The sequence below is a fragment of the Apiospora kogelbergensis genome (assembly GCF_038363985.1).
Source record: "Apiospora kogelbergensis strain CBS 113332 chromosome Unknown utg000007l_segment0_segment0, whole genome shotgun sequence".
Lineage (NCBI taxonomy): Eukaryota > Fungi > Ascomycota > Sordariomycetes > Amphisphaeriales > Apiosporaceae > Apiospora > Apiospora kogelbergensis.
This window is the reverse complement of record NW_027117424.1, coordinates 3,365,679-3,384,213: the sequence shown is the minus strand read 5'-3', so window position 1 is coordinate 3,384,213 and position 18,535 is coordinate 3,365,679. Positions and strand designations below refer to the sequence as shown.

General features: G+C 54.2%; 6 protein-coding genes across 6 annotated transcripts; 2 read left to right on the top strand and 4 right to left on the bottom strand.

Moving 5' to 3' along the window:
• Positions 1-376: 376 nt before the first annotated feature.
• PG998_011473 (uncharacterized protein) lies at positions 377-2,089 on the bottom strand (the record flags this gene model as incomplete). The annotated part of the gene is made up of 1 exon (XM_066878289.1): positions 377-2,089. The coding sequence occupies one exon, from the start codon at positions 2,087-2,089 to the stop codon at positions 377-379; it is 1,713 nt and encodes a 570-aa protein (XP_066727343.1).
• A 1,447-nt stretch (positions 2,090-3,536) lies between these two features.
• PG998_011472 (uncharacterized protein) lies at positions 3,537-4,798 on the top strand (the record flags this gene model as incomplete). The annotated part of the gene is made up of 3 exons (XM_066878288.1): positions 3,537-3,689; positions 3,776-4,245; positions 4,321-4,798. 3 exons carry the CDS (start codon positions 3,537-3,539, stop codon positions 4,796-4,798), a joined length of 1,101 nt encoding a protein of 366 aa, XP_066727342.1.
• An 875-nt stretch (positions 4,799-5,673) lies between these two features.
• PG998_011471 (isotrichodermin C-15 hydroxylase (cytochrome P-450 monooxygenase CYP65A1)) lies at positions 5,674-7,406 on the bottom strand (the record flags this gene model as incomplete). The annotated part of the gene is made up of 4 exons (XM_066878287.1): positions 5,674-6,086; positions 6,196-6,339; positions 6,406-6,950; positions 7,051-7,406. 4 exons carry the CDS (start codon positions 7,404-7,406, stop codon positions 5,674-5,676), a joined length of 1,458 nt encoding a protein of 485 aa, XP_066727341.1.
• Positions 7,407-9,168: 1,762 nt separating this feature from the next.
• On the top strand, positions 9,169-10,555 carry PG998_011470 (terpenoid synthase; the record flags this gene model as incomplete). The annotated part of the gene is made up of 4 exons (XM_066878286.1): positions 9,169-9,340; positions 9,426-9,702; positions 9,775-10,057; positions 10,175-10,555. 4 exons carry the CDS (start codon positions 9,169-9,171, stop codon positions 10,553-10,555), a joined length of 1,113 nt encoding a protein of 370 aa, XP_066727340.1.
• Positions 10,556-10,923: 368 nt separating this feature from the next.
• PG998_011469 (uncharacterized protein) lies at positions 10,924-11,419 on the bottom strand (the record flags this gene model as incomplete). The annotated part of the gene is made up of 2 exons (XM_066878285.1): positions 10,924-11,166; positions 11,234-11,419. 2 exons carry the CDS (start codon positions 11,417-11,419, stop codon positions 10,924-10,926), a joined length of 429 nt encoding a protein of 142 aa, XP_066727339.1.
• Positions 11,420-12,505: 1,086 nt separating this feature from the next.
• PG998_011468 (uncharacterized protein) lies at positions 12,506-18,450 on the bottom strand (the record flags this gene model as incomplete). Its single annotated transcript, XM_066878284.1, has 7 exons — positions 12,506-13,128; positions 13,191-13,818; positions 13,881-15,544; positions 15,594-16,230; positions 16,319-16,681; positions 16,769-17,954; positions 18,053-18,450. 7 exons carry the CDS (start codon positions 18,448-18,450, stop codon positions 12,506-12,508), a joined length of 5,499 nt encoding a protein of 1,832 aa, XP_066727338.1.
• Positions 18,451-18,535: the final 85 nt, after the last annotated feature.

Here is an 18,535-nt window from a genome sequence, read left to right as displayed (position 1 = left end):
ATGTGTTGGAATGATAGGAGGGAGTAGAGACCCGAAGCTAAATCTAGACATCGAATGAGACGGACTAACGAAAGCAACTTGGTCAGAGGCCCAATTAGAGACAACGCGCAGAATGCCACCCCCAGTAGTGCCGCCTAGAGAAGTGATTTAGGGGGTTAGTTCCCAGGGCATTCGGCCTAATAATTTGTCCATGCATCGGCGGTCGGCGGTTAACTTGCGAGATGTAAGCTGACCAACCGCCAAAATGTCGGCACGGAGGTTGAAAAAGTAACGGTAGGAACCAGGGGAAATACACGAGTACTACACCAGAAATTGTATGGAATTAATTAGTTGTTGAGCTGATGTATTTGGCTAACGCGAAAACGTGATAATGCGATCAGACATCCGCCCTCTCAAGGCGAATGTAACATTGCTTGGGCTCTAGAGCGAATCTTTGCACGGCGTCGCTACCGCTCAACGCCTTAGGTGTCGGTAAGAGCCTAAAGTGCCACACGATCAAGGCGAACTGCATCTTGAGTGTCACCAGCGCTAACTTGCGACCGAAGCAGCCACGCGGGCCCTGCCCGAAGGCCAGCTGAGGCCCGGCTTGAGGGTCAAACGACCCGTCCTCCTTCAACCACCGCTCGGGCCGGAACGCCGCCACGTCGCCGTCGTTCCAGAGGCCCGTCAGCGACTTGCCCTCGGATCTTCGCGCGCCGATGCTGCGGTCCGCGTCGCCGACCCGCATGTTGGGCTTCAGGTACCCGGCCCCGTTGGCCATGAGGAACACGTTGGTGCCCTTGGGCACGGCGCGGCCCAGCACCGTCGTGTCCTGCAGCGCCTCGCGCACCACAAAGGCGATGGTGTTGGCGTGGCGTAGGATCTCCTCGACGGCGGCCTCGAGGTAGGGGACCGGCGTCTTGACCAGCTCGTCGTACGTGGGCGCGCGCCTCTCCCGCGCCGCTGCGGCGTACCCGTCGCGCAGCGCGTCCCGCAGACGGGCCTGCGCGTCTTGGTTCGCGGTGAGGTACTTGACGCCCCACGCCACGGCCGTCGCCGACGTGTCGTGCCCCGCCATCATGAAGCCGAAGAACTCGTCGGCGATGGCGCGCTTGTAGTAGTCGTGCGGCCGCCCCTCCTTGGCCGCAACCTCTCTCTCGCGCAGCAGCACCGAGTGCAGCGCGCTCTGGGGCTGCGTGACACCCTGGTCGATGAACCGCTCCGCCTCGCGCACCTTTCGGCGGATGTAGTCGTCCTTGACGGTCGTCGCCTTGATCATATAGGGCAGCTTGCGCAGCACCCAGGACGTGAAGACGGGCGCCGGCGAGAGCTGCGTGTCGGTGACCGAGTTGGCCAGTGTTAGGACGGACGAGAATAGGAGCGGCACCTTTCCCTCGGGGAACGGCACCGGCTCGTCGAAGCTGCTGGGGAGCTCAGGCGTCCATTGCTCCACGGCTTCGAGGCGCTGGATGGTATTGCTGTCGGCCTCCGGCAGCCCGAATGACGAGGCAAAGATGCCATCCAACGCTGCATAGGTGACGTCGTGATGCGCTGAGAATGGGCGACCCTTCGCCATCTCACACTTCGTTTGCCAGAGATTGATGAGTGTTAAGATGCTTTTGTACATCTCCGGGGCGCTGACGGTGGTGATAAATGTAGGTGCCATAAGGTGATTGATGAGGTTTCTGTTGTTCTTGAAGCGAGCGTCGCTTGACAGGAACTGGATGTGCTGTTCGGGGAGGATGCCGCCAATGAGCTCGCCGAAGAAGCCGCTGCGGTCGAACTCCTTGGTGCGCCGCAGGAGGATGTCCTGAGACTCGTGCGGATCGGTGAGGACAACCCACGGCAGCGCGCCGGGCTTGACAAAGGCCTGTACGATAGGGCTCTGGTGACGCTCGGTGAGCGAGGTGAGCCAGCTGAAAACCTGCCCCGTCTTCATGACGAAGCCCATCATCTCTGGCACGTCCCCGAACAGCTTCGCGGCGCCATCGCGGTTGTACGGGATGCCGGCCAGCGGCCTAGGCCGGATCGCGCGCGACCCAATGTACGCGGCCACGGCGAGGACGCAGATTAGCAAGACGCCGCTAGTGGATGAGACGACGGCCCCCATTGTTCGTGGCCGTTCGAAGTTGGCACTATACCTGATAGTCGCAAAAGAAAAACAAAGATAATACAACAATAGTTAAGATTGGGATACCCGGAGAAATTAAAGACCAGGTAACACCAAGACTGTGCCACCTGTTTCGTGAAAATGATCAGAGGTTAACCTGAAATTGCTGCTTTTCTTTTCTCCCGCCTTGGTGTGTAGCATTCGGTATCCGAATGGTAAGCAGAGAAAAAGGAAGACACGTAAACACTTGTCAGCTCTCCGCGTCCTCCTCGGGTTCGTCTGTGATCTGAGCTCGCCAGGGGTAGCTGTCAGAAATTTGTGAAGTTAACAGGATCCTTGGACCCTGGAGTTAAAACCCAAGCTCCAATCGCATCTTGACGATGCAGGTGCTGATGCAGGCGCGGGGGAACGTTTCGAAACGGTCGTGGATGGCAATCTGGATGTGATAGATTACATTGCTTGTGAAAACTGCAAGGGACTACACTATATTGCGGAACAGCCTGCCCATATGCCGACAGAGGAGATGCTGATGCTCATTGCTGTGCCTCACTCGTGGGCCGATGCATCCATTTCCTGTTGTGGGAATCTTGCTTGCTGTGTCGTGCCCTTAGGGTTGCAGTTGTAGGAGCGCCTGTGATCCTCGCCGTATTTGTCAACGGCCGAATCTGATTCGTGCGGGGGTCCTCATCCCATATGTTCCCGGGAAACAAGAGACTTGCGACGAACCGCACTGGAGTGCCCCCCACTGGATGTGACCTTAAGGGGGGTGTGATAGGCCGGGATGTGAGGCCCCTGTTCGACTGTCTCCGTAGTTCATCACGGCGCAGTAACCGCAGGCCCGACAACGGCTAGGACGGTATGGTAGGGGCAAATAGGAAATCTTTGCGTCTTTTGCTACAAACCCCGCAACATGAAAGCACGATAGGCGCAATACCAAACATCCAACGTCTCCAGAGGGCCTTCGGTCTTGGTTTTCTGTCAGCTTGGAGAACCGGAGAACCGGCCGAATATGACGACGCCTCAATTGTGACAGAGAAATGGTGCTGCGTCACAACCATACCGTACCGGAGCTGATTTTATACCTGCTCAAGACCCTGCCAGACGACTGAGCCTTAATCTGACAGGTTACTGTCGGTTTCGGTCTCTGTTATAGGCCTGACGATCGAAAAAAGGATCAAAGACTGTGTATCGGCATCCTGTTGGGATGTCCAATCCGGCCCTCATCTTGTTGTTGCTGCAGGACTCTAGAATTTCTTCTCGTTGACTATAGATATCAGTGAACTTCTGTCCCAGGGCTCTTCCACTTTGATGAATTCGACGTGCATGTTTAATCTCAAGACCCTGAGACTGGCTTCTCGAGGTCTCGCATCACAACACCGTTGTTATTCCTTCTACACGCTCCTTTCCCCCCTCATTTCCAGGGAACTACTTGCTTCTAATCGTTAAAATGGCCGACTCGGGCTTCGTGTCTATGGCGATGACCATCACCATGGTTATTTGCGGCGTACTCACTTTTTTCTTCATGGGTGCACGCTTTGCTGCTAAGGCCGTTGTGAAATCTAAACAGGGTATTGACGACTACGTTCTGGCAACATCTTGGGTATGCCCTTTTCACGTCACCATAGTCTGACCGAACTTTTTAACGAGCGCGTGCATGTGTGAGAGCTAACGATCCATATACCACAGCTCCTCTTCGCCGTCTTCATCGTCATATCCATTTACACGACCACCCTGGGGCTGGGCCACCACCTGGACGCGAGTTTCGACATGACCAAGCTGCCCCAGCTGCTTTTCTGGCTTCCCGTGGGGCAGTTCTTCGCCGTCTGGGCTGTCGCGGTCTCCAAGTCCTCCTTCATCATCACGCTACTCCGGCTCGTGGAGGCCACGTGGCAGAAGATGGCCCTGTGGTTCATGCTGGCGACGATCCTCTTGTCCATGGGAAGCATATCCATTGTGCAGTTCTACCAGTGCGCCACGCCCGACCAGCAAGGCTGCGTACCGGGTGACTCCGTCATTGGACTCGGTGTCTACGCCGCTGGCTACTCGGCTATCATGGATTTGGTTCTTACGGCCTTCCCAACTGTGGTTATTTGGGGCCTGCAGATGAAGACGCGGGACAAGATCGGTATCATCTTGTCCATGAGCCTGGGTCTCATGTAAGTTTCTACCAATGGATGCATTATCAACACCAAAAAACAGTACTCAGCAAGCTAACATTTAGTTTTACTTAGTGCTGGCGTGGTCGGTCTCTACAAGACCTCTACCATCCCCTTTATCTCCCGCAGTGCCGACTTCACTTACGGTACCGCCGTCATTCTGATCTGGCTAGTAGCCGAGGTGAGCGCCACCATCATCGCAGCCTCGGTCCCCTTCTACCGCCCCTTCTTCCGGCGCACCAAGTCCAGCGGCGCAAGCGGCGGCGGCCCTAGCGGCAGGAACGGCACGGGACCCAAGTCCGACCCGTCGTCATCCTACGCGCTGAGCAACCGCAAGCGGACCCACGACGGCCACAGCATGCTCGACAGCGATGTGGACCGCTGGGGCGTCTCGGTCGGCGACAGGGACGTCAACGATAGCCACAGCGACAAGGCCATCCTCGACAACACCCCGGATTCGCGCATCGTGCGCAAGACGAACATCTCGGTCCACTACACGTCGGATGAGGAAGCGAACTACCCGCGGGGACTCCAGCGCCGTGATGAGTTCTAGACACACCTCTTTATGTGTAGTATTTACTTCGTTACTTACTGTATTATTCAATTTTGTAACGACTACTATGGCAGGGCTGGTATAAGTAGATCATTCTTAGTATAGGGCAGCAATAGCATAATTATTGCAACTTAGAATCTGGTAACCCCTTGGCATTAGCCTGCAACACTGGATCCCGCGAGATCCTTAGTTTCCGATGCTACGGTGGACTATTCTAGTTTAAAAACCATGTTATTTCCAATTATCCCCTGCGGCAGAGTTTCTCAATCTACTGCTCCGATCAGACCCCCAAAAAGTAAGCCTAGATTCAGACGCAGTTCCCAGATAGCTACTTACCCCCACAGCGGGTAGCCTGTCAAGGCTCTTGCGGCCTCTGTCTCGAGCCATCAATCTTACAGAGCCCCAATTATTCACGGTATATCCACCAGGCCACTGATCACTCCGCAGCAGGGGGAGAAAAGGGGCGGGGGTGATGTCAACTTCTGTGGAACCTAAGGATCACATCCGTTCAACAGTATGTTCTGTTGCCATTGGTGGCTGCCAAATATTACGTAGTTTTTCTTGTATGTCGTGACGTTCATGCAGCCAGCTCCAGCATGGTGCGGGAGACCCTGTCCTAGTTTGTTGTACGATCCGTAAACCGATGGAGGAAATTCGGGCTTTTCGCACAGCACACAATGGGTTTGATAACGCGTGTAAGGAACACAGTCGGAGTCATTACGCCGCATGCAAATGTGAAAATGCAAACTAGTCGATTGATTTCTTCCTAGCTTATACAGTTAAAAGACTGAGACCAACAATTGGCAATTCTCTATTTTCTTTATTCGCGTCGTCTCGCTCTCCATTGTCAAAACAAATGTATCACTTGCAGATCTTCACGATGCAGCAGCCTGTAGTTTACATAACAAAGGCTTCTTCTCCCAAAGAACGAAAGCCCTCTGCTTGGTCCAACCCACGCTTTCGTTGTTGAGCGACACGTCGAAGTTGAACAACAAGCGCGACATGATGTACCGCATCTCGTGCATGGCCAAGTTGCGGCCCTGGCAGTCTCGAGGGCCGTAGCCGAACGGTTGGAAAGAGTCGCGCCGGTCGTCCTTGTAGAGGGAACTGTCGCCAGCGCCGCTGTTGGTTGTCGTGATCCAGCGCTCAGGCACGAAAGTGTCGGGGTTTTTGAAGTTGAGGGAGCTGCGGTAGGTAGCGTAGTGGTTCACCGAGACGCGAGTGCCCGGTGCTACCCACCGGTTTCCGATGGTCCGGCCTGCAGCGGCGGTGACTACGCGCGGGACGCCTACGGGGACAGGGGGTACATTCGGAGAGCTTCTTGGATGCCTGTCAGTTTGGCTTCGTGTTAGCAAGCCTGTTCTCGGTGGTGATTGTAGAAGAAGCCAGATACGTACAGGCATTCAGGTACTCGAGGCCGGCGGTGCTCTGTAGGTTGATATCGGCATCCTGCGCGAAATGAGAGCGGATTTCCTTGGTCAAGATTGCCAGCTTTTCGGGGTTGGTCAAGAGGTGGTAGGTCATGCCCGAAAGTGAAGTACCTTGGATATTCTATGTAAGCATGGGGGCATTTGATTGAAGGCAAGGGGGCTGTATCAGCTGCTTACCTGTAGTCTCTGTTCCTGCCAGCATAAAAACATCGGCGTGGCAGTACATCTCGTCGAGGCTGAGCTTCTGGTTTCCTTTGGCCGCTAGGACCATGGTCCAAATGTCTGGCGTATCTGCGCCACGCGCGAGCCGTATGTCAACGCGGTCGGCTGAGTGCTTGAAGTGCTGGTACTTCATGTCCTTGACCGACTGCGGCTCGAGAAGCCTGAACAGCGCACTGAGCCATGGGTAGTACTGGATGAATTGGATCGCCGGGATCACCTTGAGAGAGTTGAACAGCGACTCGACCCAGCCTGAGTACTTCAAGTCATTGAGAAGACCGAGGGTCTGGCCAAATGTGAGGTCCCCCATGAAGTCGAACGTGGTGAACTGGAACATTTGCAACATGTCGACGGTGCAGCATCCCTGGACAGCTTCACCCAGCTTGGACATCAAGAGACCAACATGTTTCCTCAGGATCGGCTCGTTGCTCTTCAATGCTCGGTCGGAGAAGGCAGGCGAAAAGAGTTTCCGGAAGCGCCGATGATCTTCATGACTAGGTGCACTGTTGATGCCGTAGATACCTACCATGACGTTGGTTAGCGGGACTGCCTTATCCAGTACTAAAGTGGTGGAATCACTTGCCATTGGCCGGTTCAACGAACCACTCTGGAGCCTTGGGAAGCTCCCTGCCTCCCCTCTCATGGCCGTGAATGGCTTTCCATTCTGCACCGCCCTGGTCGATGAAGCTGAGTTCATTGGGGCTGTACCGAACCACTGGGCCATATTTGGAATGCAAGTTGTGCATCCATGCTACTTGATTCCCTGTGAGGCAGGCCTCCCAGTAGGGGACTCGGCTGATTGCCGTCAAGATCGGCCCCGGAAAGTTTGCCAAGGGATGCAGAGTGAGCAAGTATATGTCTTTTCCGATCATGTAAATAAGGACAAGGAGAACAGCAATGACAGCAATGACAAGGATGATGGCGCTGACCGCACCTAGGCTTGCCATGTATAATGCCATGTTGCTGGATGGCGTGGTGCAATATTATATAATGCTAGTATGGCAAGGGGGAAAGTCCACTTACGTGACTCACTTCTCGTTGAGCAAGCCGGCGTCGACAAAAGGACAAAATGTTCACGGGCAGAGCTGAAGATGACTGGAGAAAGAATATGGAAATTTCAACAAGACAAGAGAGAACATGCTTGCCGGAGAGGAAGTTGAAAGTTGTGCCGCAGGAGCACCTTCTCAGGGATACCTCGCAGCTGCCGGCGCCGGAACACAGCTAAAAGAGAGTGGCAGCAGGAACAATTGCGCTGTGACGTGAGGGGAATGCTTTAATCAAAAATCTACGGCGCCAAAAGATTTGCAACTAGTGTTGATACTTTGCTAGGAATTGCTAATACTCCTGAAACCGGATAAGAATTTCACATCAATTTATTTCCTCCTCTGAATAGCAACAGAAGGACTGACTCTGACTGCAATCGGCTGTGAATCCCACTTCCCAAGCATCGTCAAAAGCATGCACCGACTGATAGAGTTGGCGGACATGATTTCATGATATCACAGGATATTGTCATAAAACGGTGATTTGATAATTGATAAGCCAGGTGGCTGCTGAACGATTTGGGGATGCCTCGCGAACTTTGTGGGTCGCTGTCGGCCTTTGTCGGGGACCAATACCGGGGGAGGCTGTGATCGGATATCTGGTTGGCTGATGCAAGCACGGATGGAGTTTGGTGCCTGTAGATCAAGGACTTCATGCTAGTCCTGCGAGCCAGACACGCGCCGTTGCAACAGGACCGTTATATGTGTATGTTTTCGGAAACTGACCTGCAGTCGACTGTTTTCGCCCCAGTCCAGATGCAAACGTCGATTTGCTTTTTCTACACCCGCAACGCAAGGACTGGGCTTGGGATGAAATTGCTTTTCTTACCACCCCTGACCCCCTGGAAATGGAAAGGGTATTCGAAACCCGCACATCAGAGTAATGATTTCCTGACATGGATATGCGATTGAGACGTCCCGATGATGCCTTTGATACTGCCGTATGATCCACGCCTGAGCGCCCATCCCGCCAATAGGAAACCCAGGCCATTAGTTCTTATCACATATCATAGACATGTTCGAATCTGACGGCCCATTTCACATACACGGAGTCTATGGTGGTTAGTGCTCGGAACTAGACCCATAACTGGCCACACGCCTGGTGACGGAGGAAACAGACGGTTGGGAAAGGAAGGCAGATGATGGGAAGTTCCGTCATCGTTCGGATTGGATACTGTAAGGGTATGCATGCATTGATGTTGTTGCACAAGGTAGGAAAGGTCTTTTCCTTAGTGCATCCTACGGAACTATAGCCTAAATACCAGAGGTGGGACACCCCGCCAACTTCTCTTGGCGGACAGGAGACTTATTCGATGACATATTCTTGGAGAGTGTGAAAAGTATAATATATCAACGGTAACATGCTCTGTCTACAAGTTGTTCATGTTGGCAGGGTTCCCTAGTATCACACCAGAATAAAACCATAGTAAAGACCAGTTTCACTGCATTGAATTTGCACCTCTCTTATACACGGACGAGCTCAGCAACCTCGATAACTGAGTGGGTATTATACGCAAGTGAGTCCAAGAGTCAGGCCCGGTACCTCCCGCTACGACACCGTGGCAACACCCCAGCCTTATCTTAACGTCGTTATGAGGTTCAAGGTGTCCATCGCACTAACCAGGTGTTGCCTGCAAGAAAGCTTGCCAACTATCCAATGTATATCAAGGAATCCAATATGAACTGCAAAAAGCAAATTCGCCTACCCGAGCTCGAGGCACTCTGGAAGTGGCCACGACAGGTTAGTCCTCACCTGTCCGAGGTGGCGGAAGAAAGTCTGGAGTGGTGTTCGAGCCTCAATGCCTTTGACGCCAACACCCAAAAGCTGGTTCACGACAAAGGCAAACTGAGTAAGCTCGCTGCCCTGACCCCTCCCTACATATATCCATTATGTCCCTCCCCTGACGTAAGCCGCACTAATCTCCCGGCCACCAGATCTCTTGGCAGGCATGTGCTACTCTCGGATGAGCAAGGGTGAGTTGACCCCTCCCTTTTTAGTACTTGATATTGCAGTGCTGAACTTGGGAGCCCTTATAGAGCAAGTCAGATCTGGATGCGATCTGATGCATTTGTTCTTCATGTTCGACGAGTACTCGGACAAATGCGGACCAGAGGAAGTATGGAGCCAAGCGCGGATTCAAATGGACGCGTTTGCGAATCCTCAAGTCAAGAGACCGGCTGAAGAGTGGGTTGGGGGAGAGTTCACACGACAGTGAGTTGACCAAAGTCCGATCAAACATCTCCACCTGCAGGCTGAACTGCAGTTACTGATACCTAAATCCAGGTTTTGGAATCGCCTTCCGCAGGATGCCACGCCGACTTTTAAGAAGCGCTTTCTCGCCACATGGCTGGACTATGTGGAATCGGTAGCGCGCCAGGCCGAACTCAGGTCGCAGTCACGCATCGTGGACTTGGCCACCTATTTCCCCATCAGGCGGCACACCTCCGGCGCACCTTCGACGATAGCGTGGTATGAAATCGATTTGAACATCCCGGATGAGATTCGCTATCACAGAGTTATCGTCGAGATGGAGACCATCGCGGTGGATCTCATTGTGATAGCTAACGTGAGCCTCTCCCTCCTGACCAGTCTTTACTCGTCCCCCTCGCCTGCTTATCCTGTTTAGCGTGGGAGGTGTGATATAGTCTCTAGAAGCTTCGATGCTAATGCACTTCATTGATAGGATGTCCTCTCATACAACAAAGAGCAAGCAGTAGGGGACGATGAACACAACATCATCACCATCATCATGCAGCAGTTTGGCCTGAGTGTGCAAGATGCGTTCGACTACACCGGAGAGTTGAACAACATGAAGATGAATAGATTCTACGCCTTGTATAAACGCATGCCACGCTGGATTGGGCCCGTTGACCTCGAGGTGCAGAGGCTTGTAGATGGGATGGCCCAGTGTGTCAGTGCCGTCATGCACTGGAGCTATGAAAGCGAGAGATACTTTGGGAAGCGAGGTATGGCCATCAAGGAGTCTCGCACGCTGAGTCTCTTACCTAAGATCTTCGGAGATGGGCCCGTCGGGTCGGTTCAGGTGGATGATGCGAGGTTGTGAGTCGGACGCTGTCTTGGCATCACTCGTTTCAACACTGTGGTCTTCTAATAGAGGTGGTGTGGTAGTAAAGTGCACGTTCGTACTGCTTATGAAATCGTGTCCCATTATCTACCTAAATGCTTTGTGCTACTACCCAGTTCCCAAGCCCCATCTCGGTTGCTACGTTTCGTTGCGGTGTTTCACGCTTCGCTAGATCGCATTTGTAGCAATGAGAGCCATCTGATGAACACCAGAAAGCGTGCACACCAGACTAATGGCCATATCGAGTACGACGAGTAATCTGAGAAGCGACGGGTTAGAACCAGCGATCATATATGGGAGGCTCATTTGGCGGCGAAGAAATCTGAAAAGGCCTCAGACAAATCAACTTACACGAAGACGCAAGTCAGGACGATGTCAGCAATATAGGTCTTCTTATTTTCCACATCGTCGTGATCGATGTCTATGGTGCTCGTCGAGTTGAAGAAGATTAAAGCGTCGACGATAACGCATATCGCTGCAACGGTGACGCGAGGCACATGCGCTGGCCGCGTAGTGTAGTGGGCGAAATGCATGAACGGCATGAAGGACACACCAAACAGTATGCTGAACCAGAAGAGGGAGAAAACAACCTGTTGGCGCGTTAGTTAGTAGCAAGACGAGTCAACTTTTGCTGGAATTTAACCTCCAAGGACCTACATAATTAACATCGACCATATACTCGGTCAGCGAGCTCACAAACACATCGCTGGTATCCGTGTCGTCCGGATCATAGGCTTGTCCAAATGGGTTGACTGACACAGCGTGAACGAGTATCAGCGTCAACGAAGCGACGGCGAGGAAGAGATGCCAGAATCGTAGCCGGATGTTCGTTCTTTTGTCCATCTGGGGGTTGTACAACCACTGCCATGGGCTGGACAGGGGGACGTCGAGGTGACCACCCAAAAGTGGCGTTGATGTAGAGTTCTGCCCATCATGAGCAGGCGGGCGCTAGCAAGGTAGCCTCAAGATCAGGGGCGACGGTTGGGAGCAGCTAAAGAATTGGGATGAACTTACTCGGGATGTTTGACGGCCATTGGTTCGTCCCGCAGAGTTAGACATTGCATCCAATCAGATGTTGTACACTCGAACCCACTCTTTACGGTTATATAGACGTGCTCTGCTGTCCCAGGACAAGCGAGTAGGACAAGAGAAGACGGTGTTTTAGATGGTTATTTTGTTTACAGAGAACAACAGGTGGTTCAACCTCATATATGAAATCTCACGTCACCTAAGCATCTGGCTCTCGCTCACGGGGCTGCTGCGTCTCCAAACGCCAAGCCTGTCAAGCTGATCGCCTAGTCCTGCATATTTACGAATCATGCATCACATGCCGCTGATTGCAATTTCATTATGCAGGTAGGCGATCCGGAATAGAGCGCCGATAAGAACACTAAGCCATTTAGAGAAGCTGGGTAATAAGGTGCCACCCACATGCTTCAAACTCGGTGCTGCACCGTAAAGTTCCGCCTGTGCATGCATCTCATGGTCTCTTTGACAGCCCACGAGAGTTACCATGATAGGCATCCCATGACTCAAGAACGCAGCTACCATTTTTTGCGTAGCTATCTCGAACGTGTCTGATAAGAGGAAGATTGAACCTATTTATGACCCCGCCTGTGTGGTGCAACTGATGCAAAAGGATTGGGAAGTGTGTTGGGAGCCTTGATAAGTAGACATTGGTCGTGTATTCAGAAAGTATCTCTTATAGCGAAGTTGGATGCGTTCCAGTCCATCTTTTTCCAAGTGCTGTAATTTCAGGATGACGTCAAACGCAGACTGCGCCATTGGAGCCGCTGTTGCCTGCTCGCTGAGCGTTGTGAAGGAATAGACTATCCTGAATCGACTCGCCCGCCACCTTGACAGCTTCTCCAAAGACCAAACACGCCGAATCCGCCGGAAGGATTTCAGAAACTCATTGGTCTTAAGATATCAACAGCTATGTTTCGTCAACCAATTCTCCAAGTCCTGGACAGTAGCGCATTCAAGAAATAGTGACGCCTTCACCTGTATACCCAGCTCCGTCTGAATCCTCTCCGCCAGCGTAAGAGACATCAACGAGTCCACGCCGAGTTCGACAAAAGCGGCCTTGCCAGAAATATCCTCCATGTCCAACCCCGTTTCGTTCGCGATGAGTTGAATACAGGCAGCCACGTTAGGACTACGTCCATCTTGACTCGCTTTCGGCGCGCTCGACGGGATAACCTGTGAGGACGGTGGTGAGGTGAGGTGATCTGCCTGAGGCGCAACATTTTGCTGGCATGTAACGATTGGCTTTGTGTCGACTGGGCGGCTTTGAGAATTGACTGAGAACTGGCTGGCAGATAATTTCGTCTTACCTTCGTGCCGGGGAAACATAATAGGCATCATGGCTCGAGGAACACGCTTGAACTTTATGCCTGCGCACACACCCACGACTCTGGTGCCGCGTAGCAAGTATATGTCGCCAGAATAAGCACCAGCCTCGCCATCGACAGGGACCATGCGGACGTAGTTGCGGAACTGAACCTCGGGGCCCGGCTCAAGCGGCTCCGCCAAGCGCAACTGGCGCCAGCCTGGGGTGATATAGAAGAAGTCGCGAGATGAACCGGCCGCTGCGCCGTCACCCCCTGCACACCGAACGAGTTCATGACGAAGCCCGCTAACTGGAAAGCTCCGTCGATCCAGTGCGGTGGCGTATGCCACGTGCCGTGTCGGTCCGCGCCCAGCACGACGTCCGCCGTGGCCTCCAGCGCGCCCTCGACCAGGGCCACGCGACGCATGGCGCGGTACCGCGCGTCGTAGTCGACTATGTTGCCGAAGAGCTGGTACGCGGCGCTTTGCGATAGCGCGCTCGTCATCGTCTCCCCGGGCGCCGCTAGCGGCCCCGACGCCGCGCTCCATATCGCGTCGATGCGCGAGGCGACGAGGTGAGCCGCCGTCTGCCACTCGGCCTGCCAGGCCTGCGCGTCTTCGTAGCAGACGGTCGCGGTAGCAAAGGCGCGATCGGCCTTGAGGATTCCGTCTGCGGTGGCGGCGTACATTTTCACTTGGGTTTGTCCGTGGGACAGGTCCAGCAGGGCTTCGATCCGGATGAATTGCGGTGGCACGGAGCCAGTTGTAAGGTCGCCTGCGGGTAAAACTTGAGCCTCCAAGACTTCCATGTCTTTCACACTCAGATTAAGGCTAACATCTTTCTTGGCCAGTCGCTTGTGGACTTCTTTACCGACCGTGAAGCAGATGTCGGCCCAAATACTCTGGATGGTCTGGAGTCAGCAATAATGTACACGATCCACCCCAGCGAATCTGATTGACCAGGAAGACTTACCGCAGTTAAAACGCTCCGTCCATTGATCTTGTGCCCTGATGCTGCCCCCATGAGGTCGGGGTGGAAAAGATTCGAAACAGCGGTCAACCGAGCTCTTTGCGCCCCAATATCCTCGAAGGTGATCTTCTGCACGGATGAAGTAAAGAGCGATGCCTCGGACAAGGCATTTCCGCCTGCCTGAACCCCAATAGGAGGTGCCGGATTCGCTTTATTGAGTGTCCACGTTCCTTCGTAGGGGATCCAGTAGTCCTTCTTGTTCCACTGGTACGAGTCCAGTGGCAGCAGACGATGCAATGCCTCTCGACGCAGAAAGTACTCGTTCCAAGCCACAGGCAGGCCCAGGGAGTGCAGCGCGGCAAGGCTTTCGCTCCAGGCGGCGAGGGACTCATCAGCTCTTTTCAGAGACGGGAAAACCTGGGTTGCCACCTCTCTGTGTTCCTGACAGTTGCGGACGAAGGCCGTGCAGACAGGGTGCGGCCCTATATCAACCCATATGGAGTCGTCGTTGATGAGGCCCTCAGTCATGGCTGCGTTCACCCCTGACACGAAGTCGACGGTCTCGCGGGTGGCCCGCCGCAAATATATCTCGTTGATGATTTGCCCCTTGGTCACGCACTGGCCGAGGAGTGGGGAGATGACAGGTTTCTTGGGGACCTTGAACGTCGCAAATCGTGCAGCAGATTCAAAGTCATCCAGGATAGGGTCCATCTGAGCAGAATGGAAAGCAAAGGGTACGTCAAGGAGGACGCATTTGAAGCCCGCAGCCTCCTGCAGCATGTCCCTCAGTGCGCATATGTCTGCCCGGATTCCGCTGACGACTGTGTCTGTCAGCCCGTTGATGCATGATATCTCATAGCGGTACTCCTTCTTGCTTCCACGGCACAACTGGGCGATGCGATCGGGCGAGGCCCCACGGATAGATAGCATGACATGGCACTTGACTTCGCAGGTGGAAATCATGAGCTCGGCCCGCTTTCCGACCAAGAAGAGGGTATCGGCCACCGACAATACACCGGCCGTACACATGGCAGCATACTCGCCTAGGCTGTGCCCGATGACAACGTCGGGCACGATGCCAAGAAGCTCCCAGTACTGCGCCAGGCCGATCTGAAGAACCACTAGAGCAAGCTGCGTGACCAATGGGCTCTCGGACATCGCTCTCTCTGAGCCCTCAGCGCCGCTTTCGTCATTGGTAAGGGCGGCCAGTACCGAAGGGAGCCCCAGCTTGCGGACAACGCGGTCGAGCTGGAGGACCATATCGCGGAACTCGGGTGCTCGACGGAACAATGCGGCGGCGGCGCCCCGATAGAAGCCGCCCTGCCCGGAGAATGCAAAGACGACGGATTTGGGTGCCGCGGTTGAGACGTGTTTGGCATGAGCATCCAGCTCGTCGGTGACCTCCCGCAAGAAGTCTCGAAGCTGGGCGGTACTCGCCACGGACTTGGCGAGGCGGATGTGATGGTGCATCCGACGCGCGCATGTCGTATAAGCAATGTCCTTGAGACGAGTCTCCGGGTGTTCCTCGAGGTAGCGGAGAAACGTGTTGACATTGTCCCGGAGCGAGGCCTTGCTCTTGGCAGAGAGGCAAACCACCTCGCACGTTAGCGCCCCTGCTCCATCGCCGCTATCCATGCTGTGCTCGATGGGTACAGGCGGCGGAGCGTCTTCCAGCAATAGCGTCGTATTGCCGCCGTGGGCCCCAAAACTGTTTACGACGGAGTAGCGCTTCTTCCCCGCCGGGGCGACCAAGGGTGTTTTCGAACACGACACCGGCATTCCGGTGGGCCAGGTGCCGTGCTACGACAGGGTTCAGCGCTGTCTTGATGCCGATGTGGCGCGGGATCGTGCCGTGGCGATACATAAGTAGGACCTTGATCAGGGAGGCGACGCCTGCGGCCGCCTCGCCGTGGCCGATGTTGGACTTTAGGGCGCCTAGGTGCAGACGCTGGTCGGGGCGTCGACGATGGCCCGGCGGCGCGAAGAAGTTAACGACCGAATCTGACTCGACGGCATCGCCCACTTGCGTCCCCGTACCGTGCAGCTCAACGAAACTAACATCGAGCGGGTTGACGCCTGCTCTGTCCAGGACATGCCGGTAATTGCTCTTTTGGACGCCGGCGTGGGGCTGTGTGATCGACACGCTCTCGGAGGAGTGGTTGGTGTTGGCGGACAGAATGGTTGCTAGTACCACGTCGTTGTCGGCGACGGCGTCTTCGAGCCGCTTAATTACTACCGAGCCGATACCGTCACCGCGACAGTAGCCGTCGGCTGCGGCGTCCCAAACTTTGCACTGGCCTGTCTGGGATAGGAAGTGGCCCTTGCTGAGCATGCAGTAGATATCCGGATTCGTCTATTATTCGCAGCTTCAGGTTAGCACTACCCAATGAGCGACTTGCATCGTATCCCATTTTCCTGCCCAGTAGATGCTCACAACTTACAATAACATTCAATCCGCCCGCCACTACGGTGTCGGCCTCGCCCGCCCACAGTGCCGAGCAAGCCACGTGGATAGCCGCTAAGCCACTGGAGCACGCCGTGTCAATATTCAAGCTCGGGCCCTGGAAGTTAAAGAAATAGTTTATACGCCCGTTTCCAAAGGCTCTTTCAGTACCGGGGATCCCATACGTGCCAATCTTTTGGCTCGCGTTGACCTCGCGGTAATCATCGCTGGCCTGGCCATAGTAGGTGCCGACCCTCGTGACGTGGGATGAGGGAGTGCGATTTGGCACGAACCCGGCCATCTCTAGAGCCTCGTACGCGGTTATGAGTGCCAGACGTTGCATAGGGTCTGTTTGCTGAGCCTGATAGTACCGCATTTGGCGCGTTGGTCAGACTCGATTACTGGATATTTGGAGGACGGGGAAGGGCGGAGGCGGGCGAGATCTTACCTCTCGTGGGGACATGTTAAAGAACCCGGCATCGAATTGTCCGGGGTTGGAGATAAAGTTGCCAAATTTGGTGCCGACCGTGTTTTCTATCTCCCCTTTTGGATTGAAGTGTGCTTCAATATCGAACCGATCTGGCGGGACCACGGAGAGAGTGTCGCGGCCTTCAACTAAGAGCTCCCAGAAACGTTCAGGTGTATCGGCATCGCTTGGCATGCGGCAAGCCATGCCAACGATAGCCAGTTTCGAGTCCTGTGGCACGCCCGGGTTGCCGCATTCCTGGTCCATGGCCGACTCCTCAGCCATCAACCAGTCCACGAGGTCCTGGCGTTGCACCATAATTTCTGGCGAAAGCTTTTCATTCACGGTTGAGACGATAGTTTCTGAGATGCTGGAAGTCCGGTAATGGAGGATCTGGCATGATTGCGCCGTCTGGGACCCTAGGTCGTGCGATATATGCGTCGCTGCGCCTTCGGCGAGCCTGTCGAAAAACAGCGGCTTAGTGAGAGCCTCTGTGCAGATGGCTCTGACCAACTGGTGGGCATTCGAGGCTTCAAAAGCGGCCCCTGTGTATGGCGAGAGCAGCGGCCTTTGGACAGGACGGCTACCCCATCTGTCCTCGGCTTGTGCAGCCTTGAGGATGGCGCGTACATCGTCATCGTCGTAGACATTTGGGACGTGACAAAGACCTCCCGAGATGGGCAGTGCGGCATGACGAGAGGAGGCAAGCCTCAGTGACCGACGGAAGAGCTCGGTGAGCCGAGAAGGAGGACCAGTGATACCCACTGAGACTTGGTCGACATGACTGATGCTGATCCGGGTCAGTAGTGTCTTCGCGCCATTTTCAACGCCAGAGTCTTGTTCATTGTTGAAATGATCCAACTCCGCCTGAACTACTTCAGCCCCCAGGCCAGTGATGACGGCTGCCCATGTACCGATGTCAGACTCCTTTGGCTGATCCTTTGTGTCATGTGTACTTTCAAGTAGCTGGGATACTCGGCCGACGTGACTACAAAAGACGAAAGCGGTTCGGACGGCTTCAGCCCCGAATGATACCAGGTCTACAAGCGATTGGGATACAGCTACAGCTGCTGCCGAGAAGAGGCCTATACTGATCCCCGCTAGGCAGGAAGCAGTCAGGGCCTGTCTATCGTCCCCATTGTGAAGGACTTTATTCCCTTCGTGATAACTGTTACCATATGTGGGTTAGTCAAATCATGGGCCTGAGGTATATTTGGCAGATAGAGAGGTAAAGATAATATTTCAATTGAATGGGGGCAAACTGACCCAATCAGCATGCCCAGCTCGTATATGCAGACGAAAGCACCCTCCCAAGCACCGCCGAGCTGACCGTTGCGCAGGTGTTCCCACTCCGAGCCCAGCGTTGCGACATCGCTGAATGGTGGAACGGATTCGCGCTGTCTTCGGGGCAGCTTCTGGACTTCTTCTCTTAGCAGTGAAACGCACGTGCCTAGGAACCGTGCTAGAAAGGGGTAGTTGGGAGATTTAGCATATCTATGAAGCCTGCGGAAGAGGTCTTGCACATCACCACTAGGAAGCTCATGGCTGAATAGGAAAAGCCTAGCAGGTGGTGTATCGCCATTTGTACTGGCGTTTCTGGGTCCAGTGTTTGTTGAGGACGAGGAAGATGGAGTGGCAGGACTACTATTGCTGTTTTCGTACATCGTAGCGGCAGTGATCAGTTGTTTGATCTAGGGCTAAGAGAGTGCTTGATTGACTTATATATAGAACGCGAACATCATTAAAATA